Source organism: Sebastes fasciatus, chromosome 6 (assembly GCF_043250625.1).
Source record: "Sebastes fasciatus isolate fSebFas1 chromosome 6, fSebFas1.pri, whole genome shotgun sequence".
Taxonomy (NCBI): Eukaryota; Metazoa; Chordata; class Actinopteri; order Perciformes; family Sebastidae; genus Sebastes; species Sebastes fasciatus.
In genome coordinates this window covers 16,716,322-16,736,465 of record NC_133800.1, presented here as the reverse complement: position 1 = coordinate 16,736,465, position 20,144 = coordinate 16,716,322, and the positions used below count along the sequence as shown (strand labels likewise).

The following is a 20,144-nucleotide window of genomic DNA, read 5'->3' as shown; positions in this document are numbered from 1 at the left end:
CCTACTAGCGGCTAACAGCAGCCGGTACACGGTGCGTTCAGGCTCCACCTCTTAGTGATGGGAATTCAGGCTCTTTTTAGTGAGTCAGCTCATTTGACTCAGCTCACCAAGAAGAGCCGGCTCTTTCGGCTCCCAAACGGCTCTTCGTTTTTACCATTTCTGCCTTTTATATAATTCACCCACATTTAGCGCTGTTTTGACCTATGATTAGTATTTGTGCACATATATCTCTTAAATTATTCAATATAATTATACTAAACCTTATAATTTCCAGAATATCATAACTTGACATGCTGCTTCATTTACGACTGTCTCATCTTGTCTGCTATTCGCGGACACTATACACTGTTTGTAAGAATCAGAAATACAGCGACACCTGTGGCTGTTAAGTCAACGACAGTCAGCGAGGGGCTCGCGCTTGTGCTCGCTCTACATAGACATGAACGAGCATCGCTCAAAACAGTGAGGCGACACATGTCAGCTAAAACCACAATATCACTCTATATTTCACCTGCTTGGCAGTAATGTTAGCTGACCAGACGGAGGTCTCTCCATGAATCACTGCTGATCCTAGTTTTGGCTTTTCCTGCTTCAGCGTCCCGACCGCGGCCGGAGGGAGCAGGGGAGACACCGGCACCCGGTTGGAGACGATAACGTAACTCGCTGCGGAGCCCTGTCACTTCACAAGACACGGGAAACCTCTGTTGGTCTGGAGGAGCTGCAGCATTTATTTCTGCACAAACGTCCACTGTATATTCACTAGATATTCTCAGAGCTAAACTAACTCTTCTGCAGTGTGTAGTGTGCGCGCATGCACGTGAGGTGGAGCGCGAGAATGCGTGCGGAGTGTGAGTGAAGGCAAGCAGGCAGAGGAGCAGAGACTCCGGCCCTGGAGACCATACGGTCTCCCCTTTGTCTTCTGGCCGTGGTCGAGGGGCTGGAGCAGGAAGAGTTGACACTGTTTTGCAAGACGGGCTTCACTAGATATAACTTTGCGGTTTTGGTGCTTCCGTGTAGTTTTTTTGGAGTCTTGTCTGAACAGCGTAGCCACACGCGAGCGCGCATATGCGAGGGCGCATGGGACACCGATCCGGTACATTTATATGTGTAAAAAGTTACAAACAGTCCCTTTAAGTAAAGGGAGAGAAAAAAACGAGCCGGCTCTTATCGTTCACCTAAAAGAGCCGGCTCAATGAACCGACTCGTTCGAACAGACACATCACTAGCTGTTACCAGGCAGACGAGCCTTTCCAACATGGCAGCGCCAAACAGCAACGCAGAGCAAACGCAGTTGCAAGAGATGGAGGAGGAAGATGCTGGGATGGAGGAGAGGGATATGGAATCGGACGAAGAACAAGAGGAGGAGGAGGGCATGAGAGTAGAAAACTCAGACGACGAAGAGGACGATTCGTCGGAGGACGAGAAGGAAAATGAAGCGGAGATCCAGCGACTGGAGGAGCAGGTAGAGAACCTCACTCACCAGCTAGCCGAGGAGCTAATGAGAATGAATGGAGGGGAAACACAGTCAGATACTACCAACTAGTAGCTTTAAAATCACGAGCAGCTCTGTCCTGTTTTTAATACAAACTACAAATATGCTAATGTCAGCTGCTGTTATCCAAAATCCAAAACAATTAACCTAAATAGGCGCGTTTGATACGACGTCACTCAGATAGCTGTCGTGATTAGCTCACATGCTAATCTGTGATGCTAATGGCTGTTGTCACACGCGCCTTTTTTTTTACTATACATGTCCGGGTGGACAGCTTCCAGTGTAGCTGAGGTAGAAAGTACATGTGCAAAGATAAAGTACATAAGTCCTAACTTTATTGTGTGCCTGGTGTCGCGCTTGAGGTGTTTAATCTGTTATATTGATAACATATCATAAATGAATCTGTTGCAGTGATACATGCTGTAGTCTGTGCTTCCACTATAACAGCAGAGAGAAACCAAGTTTATAACAATACTGCAGCATTAGCTACTTATGTTACACTCAATTTATGTGTATGTAGACTACTTACACACCACAAAAGTGACAATAACCTGATATTTTCAGGTGGAATTTCATTCATTCATTCTCACTGTGCAATATCATTTTCCACTTGTGCAATTTTCTTAATAGTCTGTTTATTGTCAATACTGTATATACTGCTCCTATTTTTATACTTCCTTCTATTTAAATTGTTCATATTTTGTTACACTTTGTTTAGCGCTTTTTTTGTTTTACTGCGTTAGCTGATGCATCTTGTTTTTTGCACTATCCCCTTTGCTGCATAACACTGCAAATTAACCCACTGGGGACTAATAAAGGATTATCTTATTTTATCTTTAATCTGTTGTATTGATAACGGTTTTCATAAGTGAATCTGTTGCAGTGATACAGTAAATGCTGTAGTCTGTGCTTCCTCTATAACACCCGAGAGAAACCAAGTTTATAACATTACTGCAGCATTAGCTACTTATGTTACACTCAATTTATTAGGTACACATGTCTAAAACTAATGCAGTACAACAGGCCCTGCAAGAAATACCACCTTCATGAAGGTTATACTTGTCTTAAATAGATGTTGATAACTTTATAGTCATTTTGGAGGCTGAAGTTTGTGGTGCTGTTGAATTATATTGTGTTATACTATTCTGAGAAGTGTCTACCCTCACTAGAATTAATATACTCAAAACACCTCAGTGTAATGCACACTATAACCTCCAAAATAATCATAAAGTTGAATCAACACCTTTCTGAAATGAAGTTAGAATTTATTAGATTGCATTAGATTTAGTGACAGCTAGGTACAGCTACCTGAGTGTCAACGTACTGTATATATTGTATCATCTTGTTTGAGTGGCATTGTGTAAATTATTAAACATGTTAGATAGAGTTGCAACGATTAATCGATCAGTTGTCAACTATTAAATTAATTGCCAACTATTTTGATAGTCGATTTATCGGTTTGAGTAATTTTTTAAGAAAGAAAAAGTCACATTTTCAGATTTCAGCTTCTTAAATCTGAATATTTTCTGGTTTCTTTAGTCCTCTATGACAGTAAACTAAACATCTTTGAGTTGTGGACAAAACAAGACATTTGAGTACGTCATCTTGGGCTTTGGGAAACACCGATTGACATTTTTCACCTATTTCTGGCATTTTATAGACCAAACAACTAATCGATTAATCGACAATGAAAATAATCGTTAGTTGCAGCCCTAATGTTAGATTGATAATGTCATGATTTAATCTGTGTGACATTAATGAGACGTTTTCTTTGGCAGTGGTACTAAATCAACTGCTATAAACTACAGAAGAAGCATGAGTTAATTAAGATGTGTTTAATTGTATTGTTCAACGTCTCATCTCTGTGATTTTTCAGCTGTCAATCAATGCTTTCGACTACAACTGCCATGTGGATCTCATCAAACTGCTGAAGCAGGAGGGAGAACTTTCCCGTCTGCGAAAGGCAAGGCAGAAGATGAGTGAGCTTTTCCCACTCACTGAAGGTTGGTGCATGTCTAATACAGTTTTGGTATCAGCTGACAGCAGCTCTGATCATTATTTGCAACTGAAACCACATTTTGTTGAACCCTGCAGAGATCTGGCTAGACTGGCTCAAGGATGAGATCCGTCTGTCTGAGGAGGAGCCAAACCGGGAGAAAGTATACGAACTTTTTGAGAAAGCTATAAACGACTATATCTGTGAGTGCATCCCACCCTTCTTAACTGCCTTTGATTTCACATTCAGTTATTTCATGATGTTAACATTTAATTCTGTGTCTTTATACTCAGGTCCAGATATCTGGCTTGAATATGCTCAGTATTCAATTGGAGGCATGGGCTCACCAGGTGGGATGGACAAGGTGAGATCCATCTTTGAGAGAGCGGTGACAGCTGTGGGGGTTCACATGACCAAGGGACAGACGGTGTGGGAGGCGTACAGAGAGTTTGAGAACGTTATTCTGTCCACAGTACAGGTTTGTGTTTGCATCACTACGATCTTATCAATGGTCAGACGTATGCTCCGATTTTGTTGCCATTTTCAAATTTGCTTTCAAATTTCAAACACACAGTGTAGTATAGTTGCAGGTGATATCAATCTGTCTCCGTCAGGTTAATATTGTGTGCTTTTGGATGATAATCCACTCATTTAACTCAGAATAAATGCATATACTTTAAATGCTCCGTTTTAATCCCTGTCATGTTCGACTAAATGGGCCTTTGCTAAATTTTGACTCCATTTTCTCCGCTGTGATTCGTCCCAGCCTCCCCCTGGCAGGATTCCCAGCCAAGAGGAGCAAGGGCTGCTGAATACTCAGCTTGAGCGTATCCATACACTGTTTCGCCGCCAGCTGGCCGTTCCCTTAATGGGTAAGCACGACGCCTCTTCTGTCCAGACGGGCTGCTGTAAAACGGGCAGGATTCGTGTTGTGAGGGCCGTATGTCCAAAAAATCTGAAAACTGTGAATTACCCCATTTAGAAAGATAAAGCTGCCTTGTGGGATAACTTAAGTGTTGCACGGTTTGGAAATGTCGTACAGAATTAGAAAGAACTCCTCTTCAGGCCCTGACCATGCTTTGCAGAAGTGGGCGAGAGATAGCCAGATGGTCTAGTATTGTGCTGTTTATTTCTGTCCCAGCTGAATGGAGACCAGAGGCATTTCTGTAATGTTTTAAACCTTTCTTATCTGAACATCTCACATGTTCCTATTCACTAAAGTATGAGACCGAGATTAAGCATTTTTGCAAATTGACACATTCCTGCAACACACAAACTTAAAACGTCTACTTCTCAATGTTACTCCTTTACATTTTGTAAATACTGTCTTTGGTGTATGTATCTTTATTGATAATGTTGAAAAAATGTCTTTAAACTGTTGTTTTGTAGACATGGAAGCCACCTATGCAGAGTATGAGGAGTGGTCTGAACATGGCGTGGCTGAGACGGTCATACATCTGTACAAAAAGGCTTTGCAGCAGCTGGCAAAGTGCAAACCTTTTGAAGAGTCACTGGTAACTGACTTGCTTTGATAATTCTGACAGTTACAGTTCTCCCTTTTATGTGTAAATAATGTGCATCATTTTTGCAATGCATAACATCTGCATGCTGTTGTGTTGCTGCAGATAGTAGCAGAGCCTCCTAAGCTTGCAGAGTATCAGTCCTACATCGACTTCGAACTAAAGGAGGGCGACCCGGCGCGGATCCAGATAACCTATGAGCGGACCCTGGCGGAGAACTGCCTGGTACCAGACATGTGGGCTAAATACGCCACCTATCTTGTGAGTGTTGGTCAGCTTTTGGAATGCTTCGTTAAGGGCTCCCAATGTTTACTGAGTAGGGTTTGGACTCTTTCACATGGCATTACTTCCCAGTCTGACTGCTCTTATTCAGCGCCTAAAACTTGCCAACTGCATCGTCTGCCAGCAAAGACTAAACAGCTATGATCAAATTATTGCACTGAGGTTATCTTGATAAATTACAGCCAGTGATTTTCTCCAACAGCTCTTCTTGAAATGGATTCATGGGTCTTTTAATTTTTGTAATGCAGTTTCTGACATTTTAAACTCTAAACTTGGACAATAACCAGTGATACATCAGGTTGATCATTATTTTTACTCATCTGAAAAGAGGTTCTCATCTTTATTCTTGTAGATTTGTTAAAGTAGCCATGTCTTGTATGGAGAAAGTTTTTTTCAAGGTAGTGGTTAAAGATTCCCATTTGATATTTAAATGTGATTCTGTATGACTCCTATTGCAGTGTTTATGGTGGGATGTCAAAATGTGGTTGCTTATAAAAGTGACTCTTTAAATCTTTCAGCTTGTTTAAGATTATCAGGGTTCCCACGAGTCCTGGAAAACAGTTGACCAATTTTCCAGTTTTGGAAAACACATGGAAAGATTAGAGAAAAATCCTGGAAGATTATTTCAACATTCTTCTATTTTCCGTTAGCTGAGAATGAACTACCAGGCTATCTATCAGAGCTCCTCAAAAACGGATAACATCGCATCTGAAAGGGCTAAGTTATGTTCAGGATCATCAAATCAAATGGTAGTTTATGGATGAGAGTGTGGCTACTCAAGTCGCATCACATGGCAGCATGACATGACATGACATGACATGACATGACATGACATGACATGACATGACATGACATGACATTACAACTTAAGTGGTCGAAAGTCCTTCAAATGTAAATATTAGTAACTGCTGGCTGATTTTTATTATTCTATTATTCTATGATTGATCTGTCAGAACTTCTAAGCACATAAGAGATGATTTCATAGAGAAGTTATAGTCATAGACTTTTAAATCAGACTTCCACAAAGAGGAATCTATTAGTGTATGGTGCGATCCCTGTCTGTCATACCAGCTATCATCACTGAAAATGATCTCTAGAGATAAAAAGGGGGAACCCTGATTTTTTTTAACCATTTAGTTGGTTCTCTCCGGACTCTGCAGGATCGTCAGCTGAAGATCAAAGACATGGTTCTCTCCTCTCACGAGCGTGCAGTCAGGAACTGCCCCTGGACTATGGGTCTGTGGAAGAGCTACCTGCTAGCTCTGGAGAGGCATGGAGCCGACCACCAGACTGTCTCAGGTAACATCTAGAGCGCAGCAAGGAGCTTTTCGGATGACGACTCTGTCGCTGTTTTCATGCAGTTGTGTGTTTCTTATGGGGAAATATCCCAGACCCTTATTCTGGTATATTGGAACTTGCTTGGCCATTTCATGTAGTGTGTTTCTCTTCCTCACAGATCTTTTTGAAAAGGCGCTGAATGCAGGTTTCATTCAAGCGACGGATTATGTGGAAATTTGGCAGGCATACCTCGACTACCTGAGGAGACGTGTGGATTTCAGCAAAGGTGAGAGCAGTTGTGTGTGACACAGAATTTGTCTTTGTGTTTGGAAACTATTGAGTTCACTCATTGTTCCCTTACTGATATTATTTCCTTTTTTTTTGTTTTTGTTTTTACAGAATCAAGTAAAGAGTTGGAGGAGCTACGAGGAGCTTTCTCTCGCTCTCTAGACTACATGAAACAGGATGTTGAAGAAAGTAGGTGGATTTTAGTCCGACTGAGATTTATTTTTGTGGCGTTCTTGGTTTGGTTTTCATATAATTCATTGTATTGTGTCTTTGTAGGATTTGGTGAAAGTGGAGATCCTTCTTGTATCATCATGCAGATCTGGGCAAGGATAGAGGTGAGCAGTGTTACCATGACAACCATTTTCAAGAGTTGAATTTCTGTGATGTTGAATTGTGTTTAATCTTTAATTTGTGTGTTATTTTGACCTATTTAATTTATGATTGTCTTGTCTATGGAATCAGAGGACAAAGGCCAAGAGTCTGCATTTTAAAACTAGTAATAGCTCAAGTGCGTACAACTACTCAATGATATACAAATGACCTTGAAGCATAATGAGGTTAAGGCCCATTGAGACACATGGTAAAGGACTACAGCTACTAAACTATGGCAGCACTTTTCTCAAAATGTGACAGTTTTATTTGAATCATACTATGAAATATAATCTTTATGTGAGTGTTTGAAGTTACCTCACTTTCACATGTATAATATTGAAACTGTCTACACAAATGAACATCTCATCATTTTTGTTTTTTCCTCCCCAACAGGCTCTCCACTGCAAGAACATCCAAAAAGCCAGAGAGCTGTGGGACAGTATCATGACAAAAGGGAACGCTAAATATGCCAACATGTGGCTGGAGTACTATAACCTTGAAAGGTGTGTTCATCAATGTCTGAGTGGGGAGAAGATGTTAATTGAAGAAGTGCTCATACCTTTTTAACCAAAACTTGTATATGATTTTTTTTTTCAACTTTATCCGTAGGTCTTATGGAGACCCTGTTCACTGTCGGAAAGCTCTCCACAGAGCAGTTCAGTGCACCTCAGACTACCCTGAGCATGTGAGTGAAGTCCTGCTCACATTTGAGAGGGTCGAAGGTGAGTCCCAATGTAAAAATCTAACATCAACGTCAATCGATTAAAATATTTAATCATGATTAATCACGTTGTCCATTTTTTACCTGTTCAAAATGTATCTTAAAGGGAGATTTGTCATGTGTTTAATACTCTTATCAACATGGTAGTGGACAAATATGCTGCTTTATGCAAACATATGTATATATTTATTATTGGAAATCAATTAACAACACAAAGCAATGACAAATATTGTCCAGAAACCCTCAGAGGTACTGCATGTAGCAAAAAAATATGCTCAAATCATAACATGTCAAACCCAAATTACAGCGTGTCTGTATTTTTCTTCCTCACCTCCAGGTTCTCTGGAGGACTGGGACGTGGCAGTGCAGAAGACAGAGACCCGACTGAACCGGATTAATGAGCAGCGAGCGAAGGCAGGAGCACATATCAGCATTGCACTGGACAGGTGTATCATTAAGCTGCTTTTGGCTAATGTTACCATGTTGTGCCCATCTGTTAGGTGGCTGTGAAAGAAGCCAACCTGGCTCGCCAAGAGGACGAGAGAGGTGATCAGCGGCGGAGGGCCAAGGTAGACAAGAAGGCTCAGAAGAAGGGCCAGAAGGGAACTCGAGCTGGGGAGAAGAGGAAAGCCAAGCAGGATGATTATCATGATGAGTGGAACGATAACTCCGGTAAATACAGATAATTAGTATGATAAACCTTTGTTTGTTTTGAAGCAAAACTATGCTTTAGAAATTCTGTGTTTATTCATATTTATTTCCCTCTGTAACAGAACAAGCTCCTAAAAGGCAAAGAGGAAACGGGGACCAAACTGCAGAGGAGTACATGGAGACCGAGACGGGACTGTTTGGGAGGAACGCTCCCCCTGGCTATAAGCCTGCTGCTCACGGCAATAAAAGAGCCCAGCACGGAGCAGCGGCCGCTGCCCAGAAGCAGAACGACGAAAAGCCAGAGCTTCGCAACGATAACAGCAGCGTATTCATCAGCAACCTGGCGTACACCCTGGAGGAGCCAGAGGCGAAGCTCAGGACGCTGTTTGAGACCTGTGGTCCCATCGAACAGGTTCGCCCCGTATTCAGCAACAAAGGGACCTTCAAAGGCTACTGCTATGTACAGTTTGAATCCACAGTGTCTGTCGCTGAAGCCCTGAAGCTGGACAGACGGGAGGTGGAGGGCAGGCCCATGTTTGTGTCACCTTGTGTAGACAAAAACAAAAATCCTGACTTTAAGGTAAATATGAACACAAGAAAACAAGTTTGTTTTTTATTATAACCAGAGTATCTGCAAGTCTTAAAAATCATTGGGGGAAAAAAAGGAGTTAAAATGTATTATATAATCTTAAAATATATTCTATGCTCTAAATAAATTAATGATTCTTAATTGGTTAATCCATCGATCCATTTTATGTCACTTATCCAGGTCCAGGTCGCATTAATGTAATTGGGAGATACTGAAAAAAATGTGATATAAATAATCAGTAATTCTAGGTCATACTGTCTCTACTGGTTTTCCATCACACTTTGGACCGCATGACTGTAAAATTGGTGTTAAATTGAATTCTGTGGTATTAAAAATGTATTAATTCTAACTTGGTGAACCTGCAGAAACCCTGATAACGTGCAGTGCAAGTGACCACTTCCCATCAATGTCCCCGTAGATATTTAAATACAACACAACCATTGAGAAACAGAAGATCTTCATCTCTGGGCTGCCGTTCTCGTGCAATAAAGAGCAACTGGAGGAAATCTGCAAAAGTCATGGCACCATCAAAGACATTCGTCTGGTCACGTATCGCTCAGGAAAACCCAAGGTGAGGCATAAAGAGGAGGATGGTGTCCAGATGTTTGGCTCAAAATAGTCCTCCTGATTAAGCTAATGATTACCACCTTTGACTGTACAGATGCTGAGCAAAGTCAGCTGTTGATGTATTAACCCTCTGTTGCTGTGTGGCTCTGCAGGGTCTGGCATATGTTGAGTTTGCAGATGAAGCCCAGGCTTCTCAGGCAGTTCTGAAATTGGACGGCATGGTTGTAGAGGACAACACAATCGCTGTTGCAATAAGTAACCCTCCTCGCAGAAATATGGATAAACCCGGTTCCAACAGGCTCATGGCAGACATGCCTCGCCAGGTGTTTGGATCGTAAGTTTGCTGATTTCTCTTTCATGCCAGCTGAAATGTTCTGAAAGTCTGCCATTCTCTGCTCTGTAACTGAACACAAACAAAACTGTTTTTTTTTATATTCCCAGGAGAGGAAGAGGACGCACTCAGCTCTCATTACTTCCTCGTTCCCTGCACCGACAGAGTGGGACCGTAAGCAAAGCCGAGAATGGAACAGCGGCTGAGCAGGTGCCAGCGACAGACAGCGCATCAGTGAACGCAGCCGGAGAGACGAAACCTTTGTCAAATTCAGACTTTGCCAGAATGCTTCTCAGCAAGTGAGAAGATGAGCGAGAGAATTACGACCGCCTTCACACTGAAAGCCATCTTGTGTCCTTAACAAGTTATTGTTGGTGATTTTCCTGTAATTGGTTACCCGGTTTCCCTTTAATCTCAGTCTTGTCATCATCCGTTCTGCGAGATTTGCCTTAACCGCCAAGCTCCTGCCCTCCATCGGAAAGCCTTTTCAACCAATACTTTTCACCAGTGTGACAGATCGTTTCGGTGTGTTTGAAGGTGGCTGGCCGGCTATTTTATAAAAGAGAAGTGTATCATATTTGTGTGTAAATATACTGTATCTAAAATTGTACGCCTCATGTTGCAAAGCGTCTTCTTTTGTTGTGTAATGTGAAGGGGATCTGAGAGAAACATATGGGAGAGTATTTTTTTTAAATATTCAAAACAGACAAACTTGTGAATGTTGTTTAAAAAGGTTATATGCAAAAGTTCAGACGTGGTGTAATATAGATGGTGTGTGTGTGTACAGAAGTTGGATGTGTTGCAGTGATGAAAAGATGTAGTCTCCAGATATTTTTAGGAAACCTTTTTGTTGTGTAACTTATTTTTACCTCTGCGGACTAAGTTAACAAGGATAGTAATTACTTTTTCTGACTGTATAGTACAATTAATTCATTATTTCTACATAATACCATCTGGGAGTTACCATCTGCTTCAAATCGCTATCATGATGCTATGGAGCCTACTGAGGGTCCGGTATTAGTTAACTGGCTTTATCTTGGCCTGAGGACATGTTATTACAATATGAAAACTGTCCTCATATCATGTCTGCTAATGCTTGATATCAGTTATAGTATTTAGTACAGAACTGCGCTAAGTTTACTTTCTGTTTTCATACATCACTGTTAATGTGAGCTGTCTGTTCAGGGTGAAAACATCCATCGTCATTTCTATTGTTTTTCAGTCTGATTTATTTGCTGCGGGCTGACTGAGAGAGTCGGAAGGAAATGAACCATATTCCCTTCACCTTGTGAAACTCAAAAATGATGCTGAAGAAATTTAGTGTCTGCTTGCGTCAGTCTATGCCGCAGCAATCGACTCTAATCTCTTTTGATAATTGTTCTAGTCGATTTCCAGTGTCTCAGATGTGAGAATTGTTTTCCTCCCTCCTTACATTTTGTTAAATAGAATATATTTGGGTTTTAGACTTTTGATAGGACAAAATACATTTGATGACTTCACCTTAGGCTCTAGGAAATTGTGATGGGCATTTTTCACAGTTTACTCAAGGTTTGTAGACTAAACAATTAAGAAATTAATTGGCAGATTAATCAATAATAAATAAGTTACTTGCAGACCTGCAAGAGTCCATTGATATAAGAGGAGATGTGAATTAGTCAAACGTGTTGAAAAGAGTTAAGATATAACCATAAATGCTAGAAAGTACTCTGTTGTGTGTACACTGTGAAAGTGAATCCTTAGAACGTTATAAACTGAACCGAAGTACAGTTTTATAAATGTGATTTGGACCTGGTTTTCTTTGTAATAGTTAATTTCACCCTCTCAATGAACTGAGCCACACTTGGCTGACAGCTCCTGAGGTAGAGTAAAGAGGCTCTTTCTGTCATCTACACATTATTTAGGTCTGCAGCTCCTTCGACACAAGAGAAGAGAATCTATGCAGTTTTTCCATTTCTGTTTTCCCGTGTAAGAAGTCAACCAGTTGTCTTGTTTGGATATTAACAATTATGTGTCTACATAATGTTCACTAATTTCAAAAAGGTCACCATAGTTTGTAACAAATATAAATAAGTTTTCAAAACAGATGGAATACAAGCTATATGGATTGCTCTCACCACAGTGGCCTAATCTAAAAAATATATATCTAAATATGTTGGTCTCTAAAGTCACCTTCTGTTTTATGTCCAATACTAAAAGGTGGTATGTGTGCATTGCTGTTGTTTTGTATAAGTTCTATAGTCACTGTTTTGAATTTGGTATAGAGGTAAATAATAAATGGCTTTTTTTTGGTGTTCAACCACAGTATTTATTTACCTGCTTGTTTCATTTTCTACCCTTGTGTTTTGGGGTCCTGTAAAACAAAACAGAAAAAGTCATGTCATGTATATTTTTTTCTGGTCTAAAACTTGTTTTAATAAAGTCATGTAAATCATCTTTGATCCCAGTATGACACTCAACGCTTTGTTCATTCTAAAACTAAGCTAATGAAAGTAAATAGAACACTTATTTTAAAACTAAAATAAATAATCAAATACACGAAAGTGCTTTAAAGTGTAATGAGACATCACCTTTATCCCAAAGTTAATTAACTAAATGTTCCCACACACGCTAAACATCCGCCGCACTAAAGCATCTCAAGTCAAATGACATGATGAGAAAGATTTCTTTCCTCCTCACATCATCAGTAGTCAATCTTCTGATTGTATTCTGATGGTAATAGAAATTAATTAACACTCCTATGGGGATATGGTTACAAACTAAAAGTGAGAAATGGGTTTCTTTTCATTGAAAGAAAAACCTAAACACCAAAATCTGATTTCAATTCAACATCCTGCACCAGTTTCAATGAATGCAGCCATTCTAGGACCCAAACTGAAGCATGGGGGGCTATGAGGTGGGATGAGGCAATTCAACACATTATATGATGGATTGTTATTTGAGAGCTTTTAGATTCTCCTCCCGTCTCCAACTCAGTTATGAATCGGGATGGTCTGTTTGCAGTCGAGGCAGACGTGGTCTTGGCTGGCTCCCGGCAGCCCCACGGCGTGCTCTGTTGTAGAAATCAACAATGTGTCCAATGTCATCTCTGTACATCTGGCTATGAAGCGAATGAAGGGCCGTACGTCGCCCTCGTTGGCCGTGTCTAGAGCTCCATAATACTCAGCCCTTTGTTCTTTGCGAATGGTGATCGGCGGGTATCGCGCTTGCATGAGCCCCAGGTTCATGAGCAGCCGTGATGTGCGTCCGTTACCGTCCACAAATGGGTGCACGTACACAAGTTTGTAGTGGGCGAGAGCGGCGTACTCCACAGGGTGCAACTGCAGGGCCTCCTCAGAGTTGAGCCACTGAACCAGCTCCTGCATGTGTCTCTGCAGGTCCTGAGGGTGCGGGGGGATGTGGTGGCCAACAAACACCTGGCTGGTGCGCAGCCTCCCGCCCTCCACGGGGTCCACGTAGCCGAGCACCCGCCGGTGAATCTCCAGGATGTCACTGACAGTCATGGTTCCCGTCCTGGACAACAGCGTGGTGTTGATGTACTTCATGGCCGCATCCACGCCGATGGCCTCGTTCTGCTCCTGCAGGCTCTTCCCAGCGACGGCGTAACGCGTCTCAATGATGTGACGGATCTCAGACAGGGTGAGCGTGCTGCCTTCAATGGCCACCGTGTGGTAGATGTGGTGGTAGTAGGTTTCCTCCATCACCCGGCGGAGTGCAGAGTTGCCTTTAGGGATGGACATGAGCCGGCGCACTTTACTGTCAATGATGCTGAAGTAACGCTGGTCAATCTCTTCCACCAGGGGAAGAGTTCGGTCCCGGCTGACCAGAGCTCTCTCATTACACGGCGATATGGCCAAGGCCTTGCAGTAGAGGTGGTCTGCCTGGACGACATCCTTCTCCTCCTCAAGAATTGTCCCCAGCTCCGTTAGGGCATCCACAAAGTCTGGATTCATGCTGAGTGCATGTACCAGCAGCTTGTGAGCCTTCTCCCTTTTCCCCAGTTTCCTCATCTCCACAGCCAGCTGCAGAGCTGCTTTGGCCTCCAGCACCATCTCTGCAATCAGAACACGAAGGACAGAGTCAACTCCAACACATGTGAAACAGTATAGAGGTTATAATACAGCAACTGAGCCGGGCACTATTGAAAATAAATATCATGATATCCAGGACCTCATTCCAGTAGTGATCATTATATATATATAAAAATCAACTGTATTTCACACTGAATAACAATTATTTTGGTCAATTCTCAAAGTCAAAATACTGGACATTAAGGGAAATCCTCATGCTGTACTAGACATCTAATCTTGTCTTAAACATATGGTATAGAGTTAAGATAAGATGAACCTTTATTAATCCCCCGGAGGGAGATTCAGGTGTTAAAGCAGCAACATCAGCAAACAGAGTGAAACACAGGAGAGGTAAAGGTATACACAAATTATAAAAACAATAATAGAGATAGAAAAGATAGAGTGAATGGGTGAATATAGTGTGTGCAGTCCGTCAATAAATAAATGTAGTATGTACATATGTGCAGTCTATAAAGTGGTATATAGGATGTATAGTGTAAAGTAAGTGTAAAGTGCGGCAGTGGTTAGAGTCCACGATGGTTGCAGATAGTGCAGCGTGTTTACAGTTCTTAAAGTCCTCATAGTTCTCATGTGGGGGTCAATTCTCAAAGTCAAAATACTGGACATTAAGGGAAATACTCATGCTGTACTAGACATCTAATCTTGTCTCTAACATATGGTTTACATTTAAGATAAGATAAGATAAGATGAACCTGTATTAATCCCCTGGAGGGAAATTCAGGTGTCAAAGCAGCAACATCAGTAAACAGAGTGAAACACAGGAGAGGTAAAAGGTATACAAAAACTATAAAAACAATAATAGAGATACAAAAGAAACACAGTGAATGGGTGAACAAAGTGTGTACAGTCCATCAATAAATAACCCTCCTGTTGTCTTCGGGTCAAATTTGAGACTTTTTCAAACTTCATTATATCATAAATATGAATGTCTTTCACCTAATTTCCCCCAAATTACATGGATGGTTCCCTTATGGTCTTTGGAAACTGTCATTAAACATTATTTTATATTATAATATTTGTAATATTCTGACTAAACGTTGACATTCACCGGTCTGATAATCCATCTACATTATTCCTCCAATTTTGAGTATAGTCTAAATAATTCATAATTTCTGCATTTTTTCCTAAAAAAATAGGTTTAATTTCGTTTAATTTCATATAAATGAGGTTTATTGACCATGAATTCCAAAAAAAATGTAAAACTTGTGGTAATGAGTTGGAATGAAGTTGGCCAAAAAGGTGTAATACAGAATTGGGTGATAATTTATAATGTATGCTTTAAAAACAGTCAAACCAGACCAAAAGTTGCATGGTCGACGGGAAGACAACAGGAGGGATAAATGTAGTATGTACATATGTGCAGTCTATAGTTGTATATAGGATGTATAGTGTAAAGTAAGTGTTAAGTGCACCAGTGGTTATAGAGTCCAAGATAGTGCATGTTTAAAGGTAGATAGTGCATGTTTAAAGGTAGATAGTGCATGTTTAAAGGTAGATAGTGCATGTTTAAAGGTAGATAGTGCATGTTTAAAGGTAGATAGTGCATGTTTAAAGGTAGATAGTGCATGTTTACAGTTCTTAAAGTCCTCATAGTTCTCCTATGGGGGTCAGCCTTGGTTGTGGAGCCTGATGGCCAGCATGAAGGACTGACCCAGGAGCTTTGTGTTGTGCCGAGTGAACTGTGACTGAGTACACCTGTACTTGTTGTTTGTACCTTTGCTGGGCTTGGACCTGAGAGGCAGCACATCCAGGGCGGTGAACGGGACCGTGAGGCTGGTGGACTGAACAGCTGGAGGCTGCTGGGAGCCCCCCCACAGCTGGCAGCGGAGCTGAGCGAAGCCCTTCAGGGTGGCGCAGCACCGGTCCTCCTCCAGCCCGACCAGAGGCAGCAGGACGGCCACGAGAGAGCCGAGCAGCACACACAGCAGCGGGCCCCATCCTCTGAGGAACCGGCCAGTGCTGTAACGACACACCGGCACCGCAGCCATGACGACGCCCGGTTAGAGCCTCCATCCTCCGGGGATCCGGGTCCCCATGTAGATCTCTATCCACCCGCAGCTAGGAGAGCAGCAGGCCGGCTGACAGGAGCGAGAACACGGACAACATGACGGCTTAGCAGGCTGAATCAACGAGGAGGCGAGGAGGGTCGCTTGTTGTCGGCGTCGTCATTACAGTTTGTGTACAAAATACACATCATCCACTTCCTTGGTTCTGGACGTGTGAACATCGAGGACTGTCATTGGTCAGAGTTATATTGAAGGGCGGCGCTGATTGGCTGAGAACGCAGCAATACAACAGTTGGTTCGTAGCGGTCTCTGATTGGGTGAATCTTAGCACGCACTTAGTGACGTAACAACGTAATGTGATAATGAAGAATGATATCTGGTGTTCAAATATGGAGCAACAAAATCACATGTTATCAAGAGCTCGTTATCCTTAGGACATTTTAAAAGGAAATTATCATCGCATTTAATTCATGATGTCTAATTATCTTTTGATGTTTAGATATATATTTCCTTTTCTTCTGTACTGTTTTTTGTATGTATTTCATTGTTTTTATTTGATTGTTTTCCACTGTTTGGTTAGGGTTTTTCTGCACATTTTGTGTACTTCTTGTTGTTGTTTAACTTTTGTTGTATTTTTTAAATTATGTTAGTTTAGATCTTCCTTTTTTTGTTATTGTTTTTCTCTCCTGGGGTTGGGGGGAGGTCCTTTGTATAAGCCTGTAAGGCTTCTTGACCTCTCCTGACACATTTCTTGTTTTTTTTCATGAATGGATTTTGTGCAGTTCTATATATGTGCAAATAAATAAATAAATAAATAAAATAAAAAAATGTGTACGTACAATGTAATGTGTACGTACAACTGATAGATATTTTTTTGTCATTAAGTTGAGTTTCCATGTTTGTAATGCAATTATACAGCTTGCAATACTTTTTAATTAATTTTCAATTCACTTACCCTATTTATTTCTGTTTCTATGTAATTATTAAAGGGAATGTTTGTAACTTCTTACACGTATAAATCAATCCGGGTCGCTGTTCCAATGCTCGCTCGCGTGTGGCTACGCTGGTCAGACTCAGACTCCAATGCAAACAACACGGAAGCACCAAAACCACAAGGTTATATCTAGTGAAGCCCGTATTGCAAAACACTGTTGGCGGCAGCCGGAGGACGCGGGAGAGTCTCCAAGGCCGCAGTCTCTGCTGTACTCTGCTCCTCTGCTCCTCTGCCTGCTTGCCTTCACTCACAGCTCGCTCCACCTCACGTGCATGTGCACACACTACACACTGCAGAAGAGATAGTAGCTCTGAGAATATCTAGTAAATGTACAGTAGACGTTTGTGCAGAAATAAATGCTGCAGACCAACAGAGGTTTTCCGTGTCTTATGAAGTGACGGGGCTCCTCAGCGAGAAACGTTATCGTCTCCGACCGGGTGCCGGTGTCTTCCCTGTTCCCTCCGGCCGCGGTCGGGAGGCTGAAACAGGAAACGCCAACACTAGGATCAGCACTGATTCATGGAGAGACCTTCGTCTGGTCAGCTAACATTACTGCCAAGCAGGTGAAATATAGAGTGATATTGTGGTTTTAGCTGACGTGTGTCGCCTCACTGTTTTGACTGATGCTCGCTCACATTCACGTAGCGCGTGCACACGGGCAAGCGCGAGCAATAGGACACTGACTTTCGTTGACTTAACGGCCACAGGTGTTGCTGTTGCAACCAATTTCTGATTCTTACAAACAGTTGCTTTAATATTTTTTATTTTCAATTTTCAGTTGACATTTTCTTTAAGTATCCCTACACTGTACATTCATTTTTGTGTTTTTGTTTTGTGATCTGTTTCAATATAGCTTGTTCTTTACCAATCCAATGGTTATGTTTGGGTTATTTGTTTCAGATTGGGCATGTGCCTGAGGTTGTGTTAGTTGCCTTTCAGAGGGAGGTGAGTAATAGTTAATAAGAAGGATTACCGGACAGGTTTTACTCTACCTTACACAGCTGCAACACTTGAGAGCTGGAACAGACTGCTCCAAATTTGTGTCTCTTAGTTTATAATGACTAAATATGTCAGGTTCACAGCTCACTATGTTGGGTTGCTCTCACGATAAACAGACATTTCCAGCACAATTAATATGGAATAAGTGGTGCAAATATGTAGACGGCCTAGTCTGATATTTTGGGGTTAATGGCTAATATTTTCTTTAACCCAGTGGTGGAAGATGTACTCAGAACTTTTACTTAAGTAAACGTGGTAATACCACAGTGTAAAAATACTCTGTTACAAGCAAAAGTCCTGCATTCAAAATCTTACTTGAGTAAAAGTACAAAAGTATTAGAATGAAAATATACTGGTTTTGCCATTTCAAAATCTACCAATCTGAAACTTCTTACAATTCACTGGTCATCACAGGAAGCCTCCCACAATCCCACCTCCCATGACATACAAACAGGGATTCATTGGCTATAGAAAATAAATAGATCTGATTTTATTTGGCCAATCACAATTTTCTTGTCTTTCATTATTAAAGGAAAGGATGAAATCCATATAAGAATAGCGTTATTGTGCCTTCCTGGGAGTGGGAAGTTAAAAAAACAAAGAGTGTTTGATCTACTTTTACACAATTTGCATTAATGAACTGAATGCAAAGTTGTTTTTGCCATGGAATGTTTAATTACTCTATATTCTTATATGATGCTGCTCCAGTTTATAATACAACTGTCCTAACAAACAGAAGAGGGCAGCATTGCTCTGTCACTCCAAACACCACAGCCATAGTACAGCATATACTGTATATCCTCTGAAGACTGCAGCACTCTTGGCCTCAAAATCACTTTCATCAAGATTTCTTCTTATGCAATCCAGTTTGTGAATGCAATAAAAAGGAATCTATGTGTTTATGAAGATGAATGTCTTCCTCCTCAGCCTCATGTGCTACATCTTTCTATTCATATTTTGTAATCTTTCAGTTCTATTTATATTCGTCCTTCATGTCATTGGTAATCAGGTTTGTTAGGTTTCATGTATTTTTATTAAAACTTTTATATGCATCATCTATTTATAGTGGAATTGCCTTTATGGCCATTTCCACCAGCTGGGAACAGCCTGTGGTGATGAGGATTGATTCCTGGCTCGGTGCCAGAGCCAACACTGTTAGACTATCTTCAGCAGATGGCAGGCTATGGCTCCAACTAGCTGATATTCACACAAACAGCCTGGAACGCTGCAGCAACACGCTGCATGTCGCCACACACAAAGTTATGAATGAACAACCATGTAGATGATTTTGTGTGGAGTTAGAGATTTAGTAGGTCTGTCTGAAATTTGGGGTTTTGAATTTGTCAAGTCATGTTGCACACTGTAGCTGCTCCCAGTGAGCCGTGGAGCTGTGGAGCCGCACACTAACCTCATTTAGCACCACAGAGTCCCTCTGTGCTGCTCTGACCCATAGCTATTTCACCTTGGAGGATAATGGAGCAGCCACGCTCCAGCTGCATTATTCCTTTACTGTTATTCATGTGCTCTATCACACACCTCTCAAAGCAAAGAGGAGACTGTTGCAGGTTATAGTGGCCAAGAGTATGTCTGCAAGAAAGAAAGAAAGAAAGAAACCTCGTGGGACTATTTAATCAACTTGCTGCCAATGATTAACTGAAGAGGATTGCTGCCTGTGGGATATGGGCTCTGAAATTTTGTGTATCTGTGGCTCAAATCAGACTCAGTGCTGTATAATTTTGCCACTGCACCAAGACACTTTTATTATTACTCTTTGGCTTGGAAGAAGCTTTCAATCCATAATGCATGAAACCAGCAGCTGGTAGCAATGAGGGGAAAAAAATAAAGAAAACAAAGTCTTCACAGGTTTGAATTTCCACTTTTTTTCCCCTATTACAAAAAGGATGAATAGAAAACCAAAAAGTCTTCTAGATCTTCCACTTCCTGAAGACTCCCTTATAAATAAGATTAAA

At 41.3% G+C, this 20,144-nt stretch overlaps 3 protein-coding genes across 3 annotated transcripts in view; 1 reads left to right on the top strand and 2 right to left on the bottom strand.

Moving 5' to 3' along the window:
* The window catches only part of iscua (iron-sulfur cluster assembly enzyme a), a 3,099-nt gene extending 2,914 nt beyond the window's left edge, over positions 1-185 (bottom strand). Inside the window, exon 1 of the mRNA XM_074639797.1 lies at positions 180-185. Coding sequence (XP_074495898.1) covers positions 180-185 — 6 coding nt within the window. The remainder of the gene's footprint in view (positions 1-179) is intronic.
* A 979-nt stretch (positions 186-1,164) lies between these two features.
* Positions 1,165-10,697, top strand: sart3 (spliceosome associated factor 3, U4/U6 recycling protein). The gene is made up of 19 exons (XM_074637999.1): positions 1,165-1,462; positions 3,369-3,495; positions 3,587-3,691; positions 3,782-3,966; positions 4,255-4,360; positions 4,878-5,002; positions 5,114-5,269; positions 6,451-6,589; positions 6,747-6,854; positions 6,968-7,045; positions 7,133-7,191; positions 7,622-7,731; positions 7,838-7,950; positions 8,287-8,363; positions 8,450-8,621; positions 8,723-9,180; positions 9,608-9,760; positions 9,909-10,090; positions 10,198-10,697. The coding sequence occupies exons 1-19, from the start codon at positions 1,193-1,195 to the stop codon at positions 10,388-10,390; spliced, it is 2,916 nt and encodes a 971-aa protein (XP_074494100.1). The 5' UTR covers positions 1,165-1,192; the 3' UTR covers positions 10,391-10,697.
* Positions 10,698-12,473: 1,776 nt separating this feature from the next.
* Positions 12,474-16,387, bottom strand: ficd (FIC domain protein adenylyltransferase). Its single transcript, XM_074638000.1, has 2 exons — positions 15,890-16,387; positions 12,474-14,138 (listed from the first exon to the last, which is right to left on the bottom strand). Exons 1-2 carry the CDS (start codon positions 16,161-16,163, stop codon positions 13,057-13,059), a joined length of 1,356 nt encoding a protein of 451 aa, XP_074494101.1. The 5' UTR covers positions 16,164-16,387; the 3' UTR covers positions 12,474-13,056.
* Between the last annotated feature and the right edge of the window lie 3,757 nt (positions 16,388-20,144).

What these genes read in the sequence shown, in the direction of transcription:
- ficd (XM_074638000.1), bottom strand. Translation starts at nt 16,163, where the DNA reads ATGGCTGCGGTGCCGGTGTGTCGTTACAGCACTGGCCGGTTCCTCAGA. An exon ending in CAGGTCCAAGCCCAGCAAAG is followed by an intron (nt 14,139 to 15,889) that starts GTACAAACAACA and finishes TTCTGATTGCAG; the next exon opens with AGATGGTGCTGGAGGCCAAA.
- sart3 (XM_074637999.1), top strand. Translation starts at nt 1,193, where the DNA reads ATGAACCGACTCGTTCGAACAGACACATCACTAGCTGTTACCAGGCAG. An exon ending in TCCAGCGACTGGAGGAGCAG is followed by an intron (nt 1,463 to 3,368) that starts GTAGAGAACCTC and finishes GTGATTTTTCAG; the next exon opens with CTGTCAATCAATGCTTTCGA. An exon ending in ACGTGTGGATTTCAGCAAAG is followed by an intron (nt 6,855 to 6,967) that starts GTGAGAGCAGTT and finishes TTGTTTTTACAG; the next exon opens with AATCAAGTAAAGAGTTGGAG.